This window comes from Centruroides vittatus, unplaced genomic scaffold, assembly GCF_030686945.1.
Source record: "Centruroides vittatus isolate TY-2023 unplaced genomic scaffold, ASM3068694v2 contig_766, whole genome shotgun sequence".
Taxonomy (NCBI): Eukaryota; Metazoa; Arthropoda; class Arachnida; order Scorpiones; family Buthidae; genus Centruroides; species Centruroides vittatus.
The window spans coordinates 483,567-503,977 of NW_027122495.1; the positions used below are offsets into that span (position 1 = coordinate 483,567).

General features: G+C 32.2%; 1 protein-coding gene across 1 annotated transcript in view; it reads left to right on the top strand.

Moving 5' to 3' along the window:
- The window catches only part of LOC136981482 (uncharacterized), a 41,398-nt gene extending 21,296 nt beyond the window's left edge, over nt 1-20,102 (top strand). The window contains exons 2-3 of the mRNA XM_067277791.1: nt 15,612-15,738; nt 19,313-20,102. Of these exons, the coding sequence (XP_067133892.1) occupies nt 15,612-15,738; nt 19,313-19,519 (334 nt within the window). The 3' untranslated portion in view covers nt 19,520-20,102. The remainder of the gene's footprint in view (nt 1-15,611; nt 15,739-19,312) is intronic.
- The last annotated feature ends 309 nt before the right edge of the window (nt 20,103-20,411 follow it).

Genomic DNA, 20,411 nt, shown 5'->3' on the forward strand with positions numbered 1-20,411 from the left:
GATATATAGCTATAGATAATTATGTTAATATATTCTAACAATGCGGTTCACATTGGTATTAGTTACAAACTATAACTACATATTGTATATTTATACAATATATAGTTATATAGGTCAATATGTAATTATACAGGTAGAGAACAGCACATTCAATTTATAAACAATTTCTTTTGTAGAAAGAGTAAGTAAATCAGGAATACTCTACGTAGAGATTGTTGCTGATGATAATCTCAAATTTACTTTTTCAATTGTAATTTAGAAGGGATTAGTCATTTAAAAATCAAATTTATATTTTGTAGTTTTGGCTGAAGAGCATCAGCTAATAGAATATTCAGCAGAACAGAGCATAAGCTAATAGAACATCAGTAGGACAAAGCATCATTTGTTAGAGAGTATATCAGCTTAGAAGAGCATCAACAAGGGCCGTAACACAAACTAAACAATCTACAATTTAGGGCCTTGCAGCTTATGGCCTCGTGTTTTTAAATTTATTACTGTTTATTGAAGAGGAAGAGCAACTGTTATACAACTCTTGATAAAAGCAAAAACTTATCAGTGAATTTAATATTTCATTGTCTCGCTTCTAGCTTGAATCACTGCTTTAATTCCTTGAGGTATCGTGTCTACGAAATACAGTATTTGCATAAGTTTACATGTATGTCCAGTTATCATAAATAGCTTGAAACGATATTCTTCTTTGTTGGTTGTTTGGTTGTTTTGTTTTACTTTTTTCTGCTATTTTAGTTTCAGTCACACATTCTCAATTGGATTGACATCGGGACTGTTTGTTGGCTGTGGAAAGACTGATGCCATCCTGAGAGCGAAACTATTTAACAGAGTTGCTGCAATGACTTGCAGTATTGTAATCTTCAAACCAATCGTCAGTGTTTGGAAATAAAGTGTTCCAAAATTTCTATATAACATTCAGAATTTACAGTTGCTTTAATAATGCCTCTTAGTCCAATCCTTCTGGCATTCAAACATCTCCATATCGTTGCAGATTGAAAAAAGTATTTTATTTTCACGAATGCTTGAAGGAATTTTTCTCCAGGTAGTCTCAGTATAAAACAGCTGTTGTCGCTTGTCCATGGACACACACGATTCGTAACTAAATACGACACTTGCCCAGACTCCACTGCTCAATTTTTATATGCCTTAAATTACTGAAATCGTGCTTTTATCTGTGTACGTCTTGTTTTTATCTTATAGCTTATGCTGCTGAGTCGATTCCTTGTTGTACAGCTAAATGTTTTTCGATGTTCCTCTATTCACACTGTTGACTATTTGTCGTTATCTCCGATCATGTCTTGTAGTCGCTTGCTTACCAAGAAGTGGAAAGTGGACTTGGTAGACTAGCAACACAGGTTTTTGCTTTGTATTTTTTCCATAAGCCTGAAATTGTGTTTTGAGCACAATTAAGGGTTTTTGCACTATTCCTCTGACTAGGCCATTTTAATAATAAATCTAATATTTGCTTTTTGAAGCTTTCAGAGTAATATTTCTTGGTCCATTGTTTAGTTGGTTAACTTAACTGTTAATGGTCATATTAAACGTGTTTGATTTACTGGTTATATTTAAATAATCAACACGAGAATGCAAATTCGTTTAAAATTTTGAATTACTTGTAAATTAACATAATCTCACATAATCGGCTTTTTTCCTGTAAACTACATGCTCTAGAACTTTTCTTTGTAAACTACATGATAGGGAATTTTTCCCTGTAAGCTACTTAATATAACGCAATTTAGTGTAGTCATTTGTTTTCTCGTATAATTTGATAATTCACTTATTTATACATTTTCATTGCCGGAAGGAGAGAGATTGTTTCTTTATTTCTTCCAGCTGAAATTCCCGAAGTGTTGGCTTATTAGTTACAATAACGCAATAAACTTACAAAGGTCGCATTGATAGCGGCTAGTTACAAATCGTGATTAAGGATTAAGCTTGAAAGAAACCGCGATATCCCGAGATTAAGTAATAGAAAATTAAGTTAAATTTAGAAACAGTAATTCTAAATAAGTTAATTTTCTTACGAGGTGTATTCGAACTACTATCCATTCTGTACAAATTGGTATATGGCTCTGAAACCTCCATATAACTTGAACGTTAGTTCCTTCGAATTATCCTGTAAATTTTGTTACGATTTTCAGAATAATTATAAGGGATTCGTCTGTAAAGAAATTGCATTAACGGCCCCAAATTTAGTAGTATTTCACTTTACAGTAGACCCTTGATCTCAGGAGGCATGTTAACACCACTCAAAACTGGTTTTTGGTGATGTGTTTGTGCCTGAACAATGGGCTGGCCACGTAAAGTTTTTCGGGTTTTCTGCACGTGGATATTGCTGCAATTTCCCACAGAAAGTAAACAGATTGCTGTGTCTTATTCCATCAATTCAATCTAATCCAGGGCCGTGTAATCTCAGGGAGGGGCTGAAATTATGTATTTCTTCAAGAGTGAAGTTGTGGCCGTAAAATACAAAAATCTTGAATATATATATATAATGGACAAAACTTCTCGTAAACAGATCGTTGCAATCTTCTGTAAAAGCGTATAAAATATGTAAAATAAGATCAGTCCAGGAGATAAAAACAATAAAATTCTATATTTTAATATATTCAGTGCACGAAATTTTCATTTTACTTAATTTTACTCCCATTACTTCCATAATATTACCATATTTATCTGCGATTTACTCCGTACAAACAGAGCGATTACGATAGCAATAATATGCTTATAAACCGCAGCTGTAGCGATAATATATGATCACAAATAATAATTTCGAAATAATTTATAAGAGATATAAACAATTAAATTATCTAAATTATACATTTATTTTCATTTCTATCTGGAATGGCAGTTTATTAAACAGTAATTACGATAATATTAATATTAAATTTGATTAAAATGTATCGTTAAGGAAGCGGTTTCAAGTGTTTAGAAACTCAGATTCTTGTATAAAAATTCTTATTATTAAATTAATGCTGCCTTCCATCTATTCTAAGACACGTTTCTTGTATAAAAAAGATGCTGAAGAAGCTCTCGAGATTGGAAAAAAGAAGATAATCTCCTTAAGAACCTTATATATTATTCTAAAGTACACATGTTTTTAACTATCAGTTAAATACTCTAAAATATCCTCCAACTTCATTAAGAAGTGTCGTTGACTAGCAAAATAGTAAGATATTAATTTTCTACAGACAAAAAAAAGTAGGAGATCGTTTACAGCAAGGAAAACACAGGAAAATCACACAAAAAATTTAATTAAAATTTTAAATAATTTATGTGCCATTTTATGCACGTAAAAACGAACCATTTCACCATCTTTAGCATTAATTTAATATGCAAATTAGATGCGTATCGATTGCAGATTTTAATTTTCTACCTTTAAAGGGTGATGAGTTTGTATTTAATTTAATCAAATTTTTATTATAACTACTTGTACTCTGTTAAAGCTAACATTCCCGGTTACAGAAAGAGTTTTGCTGGAGAGTAATTCGTTTGGTAAAGACACCATCTCGATTGCCTGACATTCATTTAAGATTATTAACAGCAGATTTATTAAACACATTCCTGAAATGCCGTTTGTCTCCTGTAATTTATAACAAACTTGATTAAAAGAACGGAAAGATTTAATAGTTGGAATTAATGAGAAGCTGGATATTTATGGACACTTAAAGATTGTAAGAGATTTTTACCAATTGTCTTTGTACTATTTTGAGAATAAAATGAGAGTTTTAATTTTAATTATAAACCATTTTAAAAAGAGGTTTCTGCAAAGGAAGCTCGAAAACTGCCTATTACGCAAAGAAAAATGAGTTTGAATAGTACTTGCAAACATGTAATTTGAAGAGAAAGATGCTAAAGAAAAGAAAATATGAAGCTGGATTTCATTTCTTGTAATTTCCCTTTTCAGCTTTTTTAAGCTTCATTATTTCTTCGTTTCATCACTTCCTTCAACTTCTCAGCTTCATTACATTGCTTCATTACATTTTTAGTGTTCCAGCTCTATCATTGTTTTTAATTTTCCAGCTTTATTACTTTGCTTCATCATTTTTTTCAGTGTTCCAGTTCCATTATTTCTTTGTCTTATTTCATCTTTCAACTTCCCAGCTTCATTCCTTAATTTTCCTCTGACTTCCCAGTTCCGTTAGTTATCTGCTTCACCATTTCTTTCAGCTTCCCAATTTCAATATTTCTGTTTGATTCATCACTTCTAATTTTCCAGCTTAATTTCTTTCTTTCATCACTTCTTAGCTTTGCTTTACGTTTTCCTCTCATCTTCATTATACTTTATTAAAAGACAGTTAAAAGATAAAGCTAGATCATTGCCTTCAGCTTGCAAGATTCATCTTTTCTAACACAGTGGATGAAACTGGAAGGTATAAATTTTCAAGCTGTTTTTCTAAAAGACGTCATTTCAACGTTCTGAAAATAGTTAAAGGTGAACCAAAGAAAATGAAAAACTCAAAAATAAATCATATAAAAATAATTTTAATGAAATGAAAAATATATATATTCACTATGACAATAGGTGGTCTTCTGTTACATATGTAAGATATACAGCGTGAAATTTGATTTGAACGATGATTTGCTGGAAAAATTGAAATAGGCATGTTCTTTTGTTTTTAACCAATCATCGAGGCGCATTTTAAATAAACGTCCGTTGAAGTCTTATACGTTTTATATCTGATATAAATCGCTAAGGACAGTCTATCAACAGGTCTTTTTTTTTCTTTGTTTTTTCTTTTAATTTTATCGATGTATAAGTCTCCAAAACGGTTAAATGAATATAATTTAATTTATTTAGCTCCTATTGGAGACTGGATTTTTTAGTAATAATAATTTTTTTATTAATCTAGTAATAAAAAGAACGATTCATTTAGACTGTATAATTTTATTGTGTAAACATCAGTACTGTTAGCAAGTAAACTCCAAAAAATACACCAAAATATTTAATAATGAAAAAGTCCTACAATGTATGTTTTATCTCGTACAATTCTCCATTAAACTGAAATTTTAAATTTAAAAAATAGTAATTTCGACGAATTACTATACATTAAATCATAGGGGATTAAGATATTGGGTTATAATAATTAGAGTATCTATTCGACTCCGTCTAGAAAGAGATTTAGCACTCTAAATTCAACCGAATTTCGTATGATGATATTTCAGGATATGCGGAAGACATTTCTGTATAAGAAAAAATAGTACCAAAATTCAACCCTATGGCACTTTTGGTGTTTTAGACCATAAATTGTGTGATTTTGGTTGCGTATGAGGACATGCAAGAAGCCTTGGGAAGCATTTAGAAGCATTATAGTCTTACAGTGGACCACTCAGGGCATATCCGAAGATAACGAGTCCTTAGAGCAAAATACATAACTTATTGGAGGTCCTACAGCAAATTAAATTATTTTTTTTTAAATAAAGGGAGTAAACTGGAAAAAAAAAACATTTTATATGGTCCTTACTTCATTGTGGCCCAAGGCAATTTGCTGTTTTTGCCCCTATAGATATAGGCCTACTGGGCAGGGCCGGATTTACCAATCAGATATAGGCTCTGGGTACAAATTCGGTGGGGCCCCCCTTTAAGAGCAGGCAAATTTGATGATTTAGAAAATTTACACAAAATACTGTACTTTCAACAAGATTTCAACTAGGAAGTTGTAAATTTCATTTAAAAATAAGGTTATTGTAAACATACATATATTTTACTGTGTAAAACTAATTATTTTAATTTAATTGAAAAATACCTATGTAAAATTTTTTCCCGAAATTTTCCGAAGTTTCATAGGTTTTTTCCCGGGTTTGGTTTTCTTTGCCTGTGGCCCTCATGATTAGGTCACACTAGGCTGTCGCAGTAATAGGAAAAAAAGTTATGTTTAAACATAGTTTTGTGGGGGCTTCTATTTCGTGGGGCCCTGGGCACCGGCCCCAAATGTCCCTATGTAAATCCGGCCCTGCTACTGGGACCAATTACAGGTTTTAAATCTTCAGAATGAAAACCTCATAGAGCAGTATCCCTGCTAACGTCTTGCATGAATATCTTATGCGGACAAAATATTGTTTCTTGCAGCGCCAAAAGTTCCACAGTAGTGATTACGGTATTTTCATAGATTCTATTACGAAGCGAATTAAAATGCCGAAAATAATTTATAGAACTGGATGAAAGTGGATGAAATAAATAAAATAATAATAAATTATACAGGATCAAGAATTTCACTTTTATTCAATATTTGAAATAAAGATTCGCGTATAAAATTCGGATGAATTTTAAATGTAACCGTTTATAAAATAACAAAATAAAGTTAATAAATTCTAAAGTAACAACACCCAACAAACAAGTGAAGAATTTTATTACTCGAAACACTGAAATTAAATTACTGTAAACCTAATAAGAAACAACAGAAAAAAATTTCATTAGTTGGATTTATCTTTATAAATTTATAAAATAAAAATGAAAAAAGTGAGACAAGAATACAAATTATTTGACAGAAAAATAAGTGTCACGCATTCATTTTTTCCAACGTTACATAATCCTTAAACATAATTTACAATTATAATTCTTCTTCAACGAAATAATTTTAATGCTTTCAGCTTATGAAATTATATTCGACACTTAATTAATTATTTTTTTAATAAATAATTTATTTTCTAATCAATTATCGAGTTATGTTTTCATTTATACGCAGCATGTCCCGAAAGTCTTTTTTATCTTCATTTTTACAGGGTGGCCCAAAAGTTAGCAATTTAGTCTTTAAACGGCCCTTTCAATAAGATAATTATTCAAAGGGCTTCATTACTTACGAATTTTGCAAAATTTGCGTAAATACACAAATTACAACTCTGAGACAGTCAGTGGACGAGTGGTAAAATCGCTTAACACTGGTAATCACTCACAGGTTCGTGCCTGGTCAATAAGCTGACCACGTGGTTTTTCACGTGTATAAATAAGGGCAATTTTCCATACATAAAAGTTTTCAATCTTTAAAGAGGGGTGTCTCCCGGTACCGGGAGAGACTCCTCTTTGAAGATCTCCCACGACTTTGCGCTGCTTTATTCCGTCAATCTTACATCTAATCCATTTTTATATTTTTGGCTACGCTATATAACAAAGGGAAAGCATAACAAAAAAAATGACCCTCAACATTTTCACATTTATGGACCCAGGGCACCTCGAAACATCGAGAAATGCAAAATTCCGGGGATTTCTGCGTTTGTATGTTGATGGGTGAGAGGTACAATTTTTTCACCTACTTTGAAGCTTAACAACTCCCGTGCTTGTTAAGCTTACAATAATTAGCATTTACATTATTTAAATAAAATTCACAACTACCCTCAAAACTTTTGCCATTTTTCAATAATTAATTATATAAAAAGCTTTTTAGTAATATATCATAACAGGTGGCGCCACACAGTTTTAAATGTTACTGGGAAAGTTAAGCAACACGTTGCTGGATTTTTTTTTTTCCATATTCATCGTGGGTTCGTCCAGGTCCACAATGAGGACAACCGGATGAAGGGGTCTGGCGGGTCTGGCCCGACATATTCGAAATAAACCGTCCATGAAGAATTCTTGGGAAGGTTCGATATTGATGACACGACACCTGTGCGATCTACCAAAAGGGGTGCCAAATACTGTGAAGGACCAGGGATTGAAAATCTTGGCGAGAACCTTTTAACGCACTTCTTCGTATCGCTGAGTTGCTTGCAAAAAACACGGTAAATTGACTTTTAGGCCACTCCAAATAATAAAGGAAAGAAATAATATATATATATATAATAAAATTAATCGAACTTCTTTTTCTTTATCTTTAGTTACATTCTCGTGAGATCTATTATATAAAAATATTGCAACAAAGAAAAATAAAAACGCATAAAGAAAATCCTGAAAGAAAATGATTGCAGATATCCATTTGAAATAACATTTTTCCTTTTCCTTAAATCTAAAATTTAGTAGAATAATTTATTTCGATCGCTTAAATCAGTCCGAAAATTTTATTCTTTTTTTTATGACATTACATTTTATTAAAATAAAAGTTTAAATACGACATAAATGCTGGCGAAACAATAAATTGCTCCATTTATACTTTATTTTATTAGAGTTTCTTTTTAAAAAAAACATATAATATCGTTATATTAAATTTTTAAAATTTAAATAAAATTTTCTAAACAAAAATGTTAATATAATTTTAAAGAATTTTAATAAAAGAACTCGACAGTGTAACATTGCTGTGCCGTGACACCATCGCGAATTGGAGTACTGTAACAACATCGATGAATTAAAAGTATATTTTTTCCTCGTTTATGGCTCTTTCTGCGCTATGAGCACTGAAAGAATCATTTTTTCTTGCGTGCTCATCAATGGTTTAATGGATAAAACTACTGAACACAGTTCGTCATGGGTTCGCGCCTCACCAACAAGCAAGCCACTTAGAATTTACCGGGTATTCTTCACCTGTCTAACGCTTAAGTAGGAGCCAGTTCTCATAACAAGTCCTCCCGGGAGCACGCCTCCTTGCAGATTGCCTACATGTTGCGTTGCCTTATTCCATTAATTTCACATCCAATCCATCTTTTCCATTTTTAAATGGGGCCCATATCCCATCGGCCCATATCCAGAACAAACCGTCCATGAAAAATTGCTGGAAAGTATTTCGCCGGATTTTTGATTCCTTGTCCTTCAGAGTGGCAAGCCTTGATAGTCTTGGCCATCCAGCTGTCAATTTAGAGTACTTGAGTAATTGATTGATTAATTAATGCAAGACACATTTTAGAATAAACAGACGACCAAAATTTATTAGAGTTTCTTTTTAGAGTTTCTTTTTTTAAAAATTTTTTCGGGTCTGACCCTGAATGAGATAAACCAGCGAGACGAAGTTGGGTTTTATTTGGTTTGATGGGATAATGCAATGCAGCACAAAAGCGATCTGCAAGAACTTTCTGTGAAGCACTGACTCCCTATTTAGGCATTCGACAAGTGAGGAAAACCCAGAAAACACGCAGCCAGTCCATTGGTGAGGCACGAACCAGTGACCAACTGTATCCAGTGGTTTTATCCACTCAGCCACTGGTGAGGTCTAGCATGAATGAGGAATAGATAACAATGCTCCCTCTTCGTAGTAGCTACGATAAATTTAAGAGATAAAAAAAAAAAAAAAATGGATTCAGACCAGTTCTATACCTTTCAAACTTATTACGTTAATGTGTAAAGGCCTCAATGTTACCACTCATGGCAATATACCTTAATTATCTCAATGCAAATGAACGAAACGAAATTTCTCACTCACATAAAGAACTTTAATTTTATTGAGTTTAAGTTAAAAAGGGGGCTAGATTTTCTCAAAAGATGCAACCCTAATATCAAAATAAATCTGTACAGTAATTCTAAATGAGATCACAATCAAACTTTTTCTAATACAACGGGGTTTACAAACACAAATTTGCAGATAGAAATTATGCAAACAATTAACGATCATTGATTATAAGGAAATCAGAAAAATAAATTTCATAATTAATTAGCGTGATTATAAACTATAAATATCACTCATCTTCATTCAAACACTATTTAAATGTTGCGATAATTAGCATTCGTTAAAATTCACGCATAATGAATATCTAATATTTACCAAAACTTTTCAAACAGTTTTTCAACTTGTTTACCAAAACTTTTCAAACAGTTTACATTTGGAATAATAAACAATAATTAAAATCAACGTCATCAATTTAATTTCATTTTTTATAATTACTTTTTTTATTTTTTTGATTAATGTGGCCGTATGTCATTTTGTCGGTATCTCTAGTAAAGGGTCCGTGTTTTTCTAATTCGCACATATCCTTAACTTCTCCAATTTTCTTGTAATTTTTTAGTTTTCCCTTCAACATTTCATCAACTAATCGGATTAGAAATGGGGGAAGGAAATGGAAAATATACGCTTACTAAACAAACTTTCATTTAATTTTCGGCTTAAGAATAATTAGCATATTAATCACTTTTCCAAAGATAATCTCCTCATTACTTTTAAAATCGTTGCATTTACGTAACACTCTTTTGAAAACACTTTTTTTAAATCCCTTGTTAAAAAAACGGGTTTACTTAAAATAGGCCCTTTTTCCGCCTTTTGAACATTAAGAGGGCCTTTTTCTTTAGCAAGCCCATTACGGGTTCGGCCAGGCACACAAAATGAGCTGTCTGGTGGTGAGGGCGAAGCTCTCGAAAACACTTCAAAAGTGACGTCTTGGACATACCGGAAATGAAATTTTAAAAAATTGCTTAACCCGCCATCTAGTGGTAAATTTGAGAACTATACTAGAATTAATTTTTATTTTCTTCCTTCTTCAATGCGGAAGCGTTTTCGCACCGGCATAAAGGTTATAAGACACATATTTACTTGGAAATTTCTATGATAAATTGTCATTTCTGCGCTTTCGATTCTAATATTATGGATTTAATCGCTGGGATATTTATCATTAAGGGAATTCTATTATCTGGTGTAAATATACGAAATTCCAGATGAATGCCAAACTTGTAATTAAGATAGAAACAACTGAAATAATCCCTTTCGATTTAATGTAACTCCAATTGGAATCTGTGCAGATTAATGTGAATATTGACGACCAAGTGAAAGTGTTTTCGAGTAATAAATCTTTCAAAGCATGTTCAAAATTCAACTTTCATTCATAATGAATAATCTAAAAACTAAACAGAACATTTTTTCAACTTCAGTGATGATTCATCACTGATGAATCTTTCGACTTTAGAAACATGAATTATTCCATAGAATTCTTACATGGAATTTTTTCACAAACGCCCATCTTTCATAGAATTTGATAAAGAATTTTTTAATCGAATTCTGTCTTGTCTTGCATAGAACGGATAAACGGACAGCCGTACGGGCGACAGTGGGAATTTATAAATCTACAAATTTTTTTTTTCAAATTGCAGCCCAATAAAATTTAGACACGTGAAGGAAACCCAGAAACTCCACGTGAGCAGCCCTTCGGCTAGGTACGAACCCATGACCAAACTCCCAGTGGTCAGTGGTTTCATTCACTGGGCCACTGTAGTGAAAATCTTTTGAAGATTCCTAAATTATTAATTAAGATTTTATTAATTCCACGTATCAGTATACAACTATTTTCAAGAATTTTGTCCATTATAAAATCGATTTGACCATCGATGGGGTTAGTTTTCCGGATGAGAAATAGGAAGAGCTATCCTCACCTATAATTGTTCGTGAAATAATAATGGAAGCCTTCATGCTTTATTCAAAAGGGCTTATTCAGGGCCTTTCAAAAGTTAAGAAAGGTCCGCTTACTTACCTTTTCCAGGTCTATACTAAATAGCATTCGTTTCATATCTCATATTCGTTATTTGTAGCATTAGTAAATCTCAAGTAGTATTCGAATGTCTTCTTTCAGAATTAGAAACCCTCAAATAACGCTTGAATTTCTTCCATTAGAGTTAGAACATTTGAACCCCTTGTTTTTTTAATCACAAACCTTCAAATAACGTTCAAATGTCCTTTCATAATTAGAAATACTCAAACAGCACTCATACACCTTTCGGAATTAAAACATCCGAACATCTCTCTTATACGAACATCGTACGTAACATCTAATTAGCCAAGGCGTTTTTTATTTTGTCCCCGTCAAACTATGCCTTTAAAGTCCAAATATAACCAAATTACGGCAGGTAACATCAATTTTCTCGCATTAAACACATTCGGAAAACGGATAATAACAGTAAGTCAGGTGTAAGAAAATGCGCTTAGCTCCACATTCTTCTAGAAAATAATTCGAAAATGTTTATAAATGTGTCGGAATAAAGGTTAAGTAAGCAGAAAAATCACATTTTCTTCGTAGAATATAAGTTTTTAAAGTGAGTAAGAGCAAAAAAAAAAAAAAAAAAAAAAAAAAAAAAAATAGAAAAGGAAATTCGTTTAAGAGAAGGAATTCCAATTTACTTGACTCGATGAGAAGAAGCAAACAATTTTTAATACCTTTTTTCCCAGTTAAAATAGGTGAAAGCTCGAGTTAAAAAAATTCAATTCCCTTACTGAATATATAGAAATTCTTTCATTGTTAAGGGATTTCGTTTTATTTTTATTACTTTTTCTTTGAGGATTATTTTTAACCACTTATCTACTTTTAGCATCCGGTGATTTTTAAATAGATTTTTTTCCAATGAGTTTTTCTATTTTTTTTCTATTGTAAAATCTTAAAAAATTGTTTAAAAATTGAAATATTTTAGTTTGATTTTATTCGCGAATACTTTTAAAGTGCAATTTTAAAGATGTATAAGTTAGAAGAAGTATCCGAACAAGAGATTTTCTTCTTCTTCTTTATCATCTGGATATTAAAGACTTTATTGTAAAGTTTAGAGATTAATGTCTTAAACGATGTCAAATTTTCCCTATGAAATAAATTTAACTATTAAACATTTTAATAGGATCTATTCCAGAGCTACTTTCATGATAGAATTTTAAAGTTGTATGAAACTTGGTAAGAGGATGCTGGATGAGAATTTTTCCTTTTTATTGTTAATGCTTTCGGATTTTTATATAAGTCTTTAAATTGTCATGATTTAAGATCTTTTATTCTGAATTTATTAGTTTTAAACATTATCAGAAAGTTTCTTAAATTATAATAACTGCTTTTAAAGTGAACCTCATAAGAAATGTTCTTAAAGTTGAGCTGCATAACTGCTCTTAAAGTTGAATAGCATTATAACTGCTCTAAAAGTGGTGCTGCATAAAACTGCTATTAAAGAAGAACAACATTATAACTGCTCTTAAAGTGGAACTGCATAACAACTATTTTACTTTAAGAAACCTCCTAATAATCAATTGTCTTATGCTCAAAATTCGTATTTTATAAACATTTTTGTTTAATTAATTAATTAAACTATTTAATTTTATAAGTAAATTGTATAAAAGTTTTATTTAGCATAAAACTTTCTGTGAGGATTATAGAATCCTAATTCAAATTCGAGTCAGAACTTCACATTCGACCATGTTCAGAGACAGCCTTCTCAAGCCTCATCTCACTGCTCACACTACTAATGTTTTTGTTCTTTATCTGTATAAAAATCGTCTGAATAAATTTGGCTGGGGCCTCAAAAGTGTTTAAAACGGCCATGAATTTTAAAAAAATTTAAAAGGATTTTTATAGTAGTAAGGAATAGGACCAAATATACGTGGTGGGAACTGGAATCTTGGGATCAAACCACCTATATATATATATATATATACATTAGGCACATTTCTTACTACTTGGCTGCGCTCAGTGTGGGCCTATCTTACCAGTGAAGAAATGCGGAGAGACGGTCCTGTAAAGTATCCGTAAGGCAAAAACAGTTAAAGTGACTTCGGGTGCTAAATACTATATAATTCGATTTTATTTTAATTCTATTGTTTACATGAAAACTCTAAAAGGAACTCTACCATAAACATCTCCCACAAGAACGAACGATACTGCTGCAAGACATGACACGTGACATTAGTAGGAATTAAGACACGAGTTTTGATTGGTGGAGAAAAGGCTCTTTTCCAAGTTTCAGAATTCCCCGTAAAAGGAGAAAAAGAAAAGACAGACAGCGAGGGGACCAAGAACAGAGAGTAGACCCAAGAAACAGGGATTTCAACTAACCATTGGTTACAAAAATATAGGCTGTTTAGAGATTTAAGTGTGGGTGGCCACTCTCTTTAGGAAACTGCGTGATATAGGCCTTTAAGCAAGGCGTGACGTCATATGTTGAGATTGTATAAGCCAATTGCGGAACCACACACTTTGTAAGTAATAGAATTAGTCTGTAATACTATAAAGATTTTAAATATTTCGGTTTCGAATCAGATTATTTCGGAGATTTTATAGAGTAAAGGACCTTATCACAAGGGGGACCGGTAAGGCCTTAGCCCAAGACTTATATTTACCAGGCCTTTCAAAAACATTTCTTGAAAATTCTTCCATTGCATATCTTGTGTTTTAAGAAACAGAATTCCCTTTATCATTTATTATGTTTAAATAAATTTCGTTCTGTACTTTTATTATTTAATTAAATTTAATCATTGGAATGAAAATAACACATTTAGATTCTTATTTATTTATTTTTGTAGCAGTGAATGACGTATGTTTTCTTTTTCTTTTTTTTTTCGACCGAAAAAAAAACAAGTCAAATGCATTTATTTTACTCTAAAAAATCTAAAAAATACTTCACTTTTTCTATCAGCAAGAAATAAAATTTAAATCATCAAAAGTTTTTCTTTCATTCTTTCATTCTAATTAAGAATGTAATAATAAAGTCATTATGATTGCCAGACTTTATTTTTAATTAATGACAATAACAACAACAATGTAACAGTAGTGGCAGCAACAACGATGTATTTAACAATACAAATTTATTCTTAATTAATGAGAACAGCAACGACAATAATATTTTTAATCAAACGGCAACAATAGCTTTAAGTGTTGTTGTTGTTGTTGCTAACAACGATAAAAATAACGATATGAACAGCGATAACACAGCAACAACACAAGAATATTTTTAATTAACAACAACATTACTAATTCCTTAATTCTAATTAACAAGTCGAGAACGAACAATAAGATACTCGATTAGAATTAATGAATTCTAATCTAGTAAACACCTTTACTTTCTGGCATTTATAATTAGCCTACGTCAAATATTGCATATTTTGCGGCTAAATACTTTAAATATATAAATTATTTTTAAAATATTCAGTAAAAAACATTGAAAATAATTTATTAAAATTCTATAATTAAAACACAATTAAAAAAAGAATTGATAATAATTACATTAGCATCATAACGCACAAAAAACAAAAAGTTTCTCATAAAATACTTTAAAGTCATAATTAAATAAAAGTCTAAACAATTTTTTATTTATCTCATTATCATTTTAATTAGGTTTAAACTTTGAAAATTACTTTTTTTATTTAAAATAATAAATATATATATAGGTTTATATAAACTTTTGTCCTACATTACAAAACCAAATTAAATATCCGCACATCTTGACTTAAAAATGGATGAAAGAGCACAAAAATAATTAAATTAATAACTAAACAAGACAGAACTATATAATTAGATATTAAATTTATAATTTTTAATAATTACATTATACGTTATTTACTTTTATGTTATAGTATTCTTTAATTAAATTTACTATATTCGTGCCTACCAATGGCGAAATGCGTCGATGAAGAGCAAACCCAGAACACGAGTTCGTGAATTTGTTCCTCATCAATGGGCTGGCATGTGGAATTTTCGGGTGTTATTACACATGTATAGTATTTAAACAGGGGCCAGTTCTTGTAGGGACACGAGTTAGCACCTCGCCAACGGGCATTTTCCGGTTTTTATCGCGTTTCTAACACCTAAATAGGGGAAAATTTCCTCAATAGAAAGTCCTCCCAGCATACAACCCTCCTCGATAAATTGCCTATGTGTCGCGTAACCTTATTCCATCATCCAATCCACATTCGGGATTATCAATGCTGAAACTTCATGAATGTTCAAAGTTTTTGCTGAAACTGAACACTTATCACTTTACGAAAGATAAATAATGTACTTTTCTCTTCTTGTAGACTGCTACTGGGTGGATTTTGTAACTCCACAAGCGTGCATTATGGAGTCAGGACAAACCACGATCCCACTCACAACGTACGGATCATATTCCCAGAAGAATCAACCGATGCTGTCATTTACGTCACGGTAAGGACACGGGGTGGCCTGAAAATCAGTTAAATCGAGAGTTTAAAATGCGTTTTTCTCTTACAAAATTGGAGGAAAGAGGATAAATTACTTAGTCCCCATAATGATTAACTGACTTTTAGATCACCCTCTATATATATATATATTTAGTTTCCTTAACAATTTACAACTAATGGCCCTCTGGAAAGAAGGTTCTGATAGAAAAAAGAGAACAAAAATAGGAGATTGAATCAGTTATCGGAACGAAGTAGATATTTTTGGTAAACTTTTGATAGCGGGTTAATGAGATTTGGTAGGATATAGTCTCTGGAGGACGTGCCTTTGACGCACTCGATGTGACAGCTTGGATTACATTGGCGAAATTACAGAGCGGAATTCTTCTACGACTGTTTAATTATTACCTTCGAGTAATTGAAGAGTTGTTTTCGACTTCTCCTCCATCTTATCTTTCTCCTTCGCTCGATTTTCCTATCGAAGTGGCATCAATTCGATAAGAAAGAAAGAATAAAATTGTATTTTTTAGAGTGTAATTTTCAGGAATCTGCTTTTACATCTTGCATTTTCGTGAAGTTTCATTTATTAGAAATCCATAAATATTTTACACTAAAACCTGGGTAAACCGGAACCGCGCTCTACCGAATATTTCTTCCGGTTTCGCAGGTTTCCGTTTTGAACGAGTTTTTTTTTTTAACATAAAAAATTGATCCGTTCCGATGAATTATTTCGTTTAGACAGGTTCCGTTTTGGAAAGGTTTTACCGTATATTATATTATTATAGTTTTTCTGCGTGAATTTATGTAAATTACTAGGGTTTTCTTCCCAGTTAAAACAGTTTAGAAAATGATTATGACGTAAATTTTTGGTTATATCGAATTAATTTTCAAGAAAAGTCTGAAAATTATCCGAAAATATTTTCAAATGATTCATCTAAATTACATTTCACGTTGTTTATAAACGCTTTTAGCTTCCAGTTGGAAACTGCAAAGCATTTTTAACCACGTAACATGTTGAGTTTATGTCCTATATACTTTAACAAAGGTCTATAGGGTCTTTCAATAAGGTATATAGGATTGTTGTAAACCCTACGAGAGTCTCACAACTGCAGTAAGCAATGAGCTTTCGTGCTCTGAAATGTTCCATTGTAAACACTTATAGAGCCCTATCCTATACAGGATCCTTGTAAGACTTTGGTAGCAGTCTTGCAAGATAAAAAGTGAGCCTACAGCGAAACTGTTCAAAATAGAAAGCTGCCTAGCAAGAAAAATAATCGGCACCGTGCGAATCCGATTTACACAAGTTTTACTGTACAGTTGATTACAGCTCCCATTCACACTGTGCTCCCACTGTATTAGATATAAAGAAGAATCTAATAACCCTATAAAATAGTATGCGTTTTAATAAGTTGTATAATTAGTTAGTTCGTTAAAAAGTAAAAGATTTTATTATTTCAATTACTTTAATAGTTTTATTTTCATCTCTAGTCATAATTGGCAACATCACTTAAACACGTGTCATTAGAGTGATACACACTCGAAATCAATGGCCATTATCGAGCATTCATCAATAAAACCTTAACATGAATTGCCATTCAATAATTGAAAATGAGTCGTGACACGAATATGAATTCCATATAATTTGAACAATCGGCCATTTCTGAAAACTGAAATAAATTTTGATCTCGTGTATGATTATCGTGTTTTAAGTGGTGCAAAATCGAGATGAAGTGCCAAGAATATTTAAGAATCGTAAAAGAGGGGCTTCTTTCCATGTTCAGCATGGATTCGACTAGGCCCACGTTGGGATTTAAATATGCCACGGCCCCGGTATAAGTCTGGCCCACATTGAGGACCTGACTTACCAAGACGGAACATCCCCGAAAAACTCTTACTCGATCAGCCCGCTGCAGTAGAATGTCACTTTAATCCCGGATATGCGAGACAGAGCACCCCATCCCTAATTCCACCATCATGGGCCCCATCTTGGACTTATCACACCTACAATGGACTTGTATAAAATACCCTTTCAGTGCCCTCGGGCGGAAAGAGTCGTTAAAAAACGTGTAAGGTATATCGAAAAAACAATTTAAAACTTATTGAATCGATATGTAAAAATTAAAAAAAAAATGTTAAATTAAATTTTAAGTTCGGTTGTCACAGAATCAATTCATCAGAAAATGTAGCTTTCACTCTCATTTGGTTAAATTAAAAAATGAAATTTTTAAGTGTCTAGACCAAAAGGCCTGAGGGCTTTTCATAAGTTTTCCAAACTTTTTCTTGCCTCCATCCAATTTTATTGGTTTAATTACCAATTGACGTTTCCTTTCTCTCAAAGAAAAAATAATAATAATAATTTCTTAAATTAACAGTAAATTTTCGCTTTATATAATAGAATATACGAGATGAAAGACAACAAAGTCTTCATTTTAGAAGGACGAAGAATGATAAAGCTATTGTAAATAAAAACAAAGACTAGTTTTATTTTTTTAACTCTCTACACTGTGGGCACTAAGAGAGCCTTTTTGACTAGCTCATTGTAAGTTCGAGTAGAGTGGAAGGTGGTGAAGGATGGGGGCCTGACATATATCCCGAAAAATTTCTGTGATATTTCGCCCGTCTGGATTCGGTCCCGGATCTCCCAGAGCAAACAGGATGCCACTCTAATCGCTCGCCTTGTTACGAACAGTGCCTACTTCAAAACTTTTTACTTTCAAAAGACATTGTAAAAAAAAGATTTTTACAGTTTTTACGGTAATTTTTATACTTATATTAATTAAATTTATTATTTTTCTACCTTTTACACGTTTACCTGCTGTTTTCCTTAAAGGGAATTATTCTGGTGTAGTCATCACATCTTCTTGTGAATGCTACTGTAAATCAGCTTAAATAATGTAAATTAAACTAGGTTCCGAAGCCTAGACTAGACAATCGTCGATAAATATATATTTGTACACGTGCGAGGCCCTATCGTAGACCGAAGGATAGACAGACGGATACCCGATCGATTAACGGTGCCAGCCTGTCGCTTTGGAAGTCCCGGGATCCAATCTGGACGGGTCAAAAAACCCAGGAAGTTTTCGGGAGGTGGTCCGTCCGGATGCGTTGGGCCCTATCTTTCATTAAGCGACTGTCCAATTCTGGGCCCGTAAGAACCCATAATGGGCTTGCTAGAGGAAAAAGAGATGCCCACAGGGTTCCTTTTTCCTTTAGCAAGCCCAGCGCTTTAAAAAAGAAGACAAAAGCATAAGTTATAGCAACTAAGACTTTATTTTGGTCAATAAACGGATTAAACTCCCTAAATAGTCCCTATGCTAAAACATTTAATGGGCTTTTAAACATCAAACAACAAGTGATTCAACAGCAAAACTCTAGGGAAAAATACTGGAAGTAAGGGATATTAGGAAACAAAATCCCTTATTTCCAGAATTTTCCCTAGAAACAGCAGCAAAATACTCCAATTCTTTTTTCTTCTCGTTGCATCGAAACAACCAAAAATAAAAAAAATTCTATTCTGCAGTTTTATTTATCCAAAAAAAGGTTAAAGCAATTTTTAAAGCTTTCAGCTCTTTTATTAACAGGTGGTGGTTGTATTTTACGCAGCAATTATTCTTATCTTGGTCGGTACCAACATCAAAAGGTTCAAGAAGAGGAACGACGACGAATGTAATGGCAAAGGGAAACGTCACTTGGTAGTTTATGTGGATAACAAGGAGCGTATCGTCCAACAGACAAACAACAACGGTAACCTGGACCCTGGAGGAAACAACATGGCTACTACCTTGTGATACCAACACCGCGTGATGGAAATTATTTATATTTTAGTACAGAATGAAATAGTTATAAACGAGAGGTTGGAATTTTCACAAAACAAAGAAGAACGAAAAAAAATAATAAACATTTTTTACGCTAACACCTCCATTCCTATGTTAAATTACTAAAAACCATTCCTTATATTTTGTTTATTGTAATTGGATATTAAAACATAAAAAAAATTCTGTGTGTATCAACCAATACAATCTGCTAATCAATGTAACGTGTTTCAAGCTTGTGACCGAACCGTTAATTTCAAATTTAAATTAACCAATCGGCTGTAAGTTCCGATGACGTTTGAATCAGGCACGTTCTGCGATTGGTAGCGAATTATTCTGGAACTCGCAACTGATTGGATAATTTAGAATTTTGTACTTTTAAACCTTTTTTTTTTTAAGTAATGATTTTTGAACGTTTACCGTTACGTTACTTATGATTATATTAATAAAACATATCATAAAAGGGAAAATATTTGGATTATTCCGTAAATTTAAAATGCAAATTGTAGATAAATATAAATATATATCGTTGAAATATCAATAAATATTTTCTAGACTCGTCTCCGTTTATTCCGTTGTCCGATAATTAAATTTAATTAAAGTTAATAAAAGGAGAAATTTCATTGGGTTATTATTAGCCTACGACAATTGGTAAATACAACGTAACAACAGAGCCTCTTAGAGAGAGGCATAAATCAAGCTAAATTTATACAGCACGTAAACTAAACGGGCTATATATTAGGGCCTCGAGCTACGAAAGGCCTCCCTACTCTCAAAACAATTAATTACTTGATGAAGTCGCTTAATACACAAGAAGTGCAAGTGAATGAAGTTTTTAAGGCCTCACCAAACAAGGCACAGATCCTGC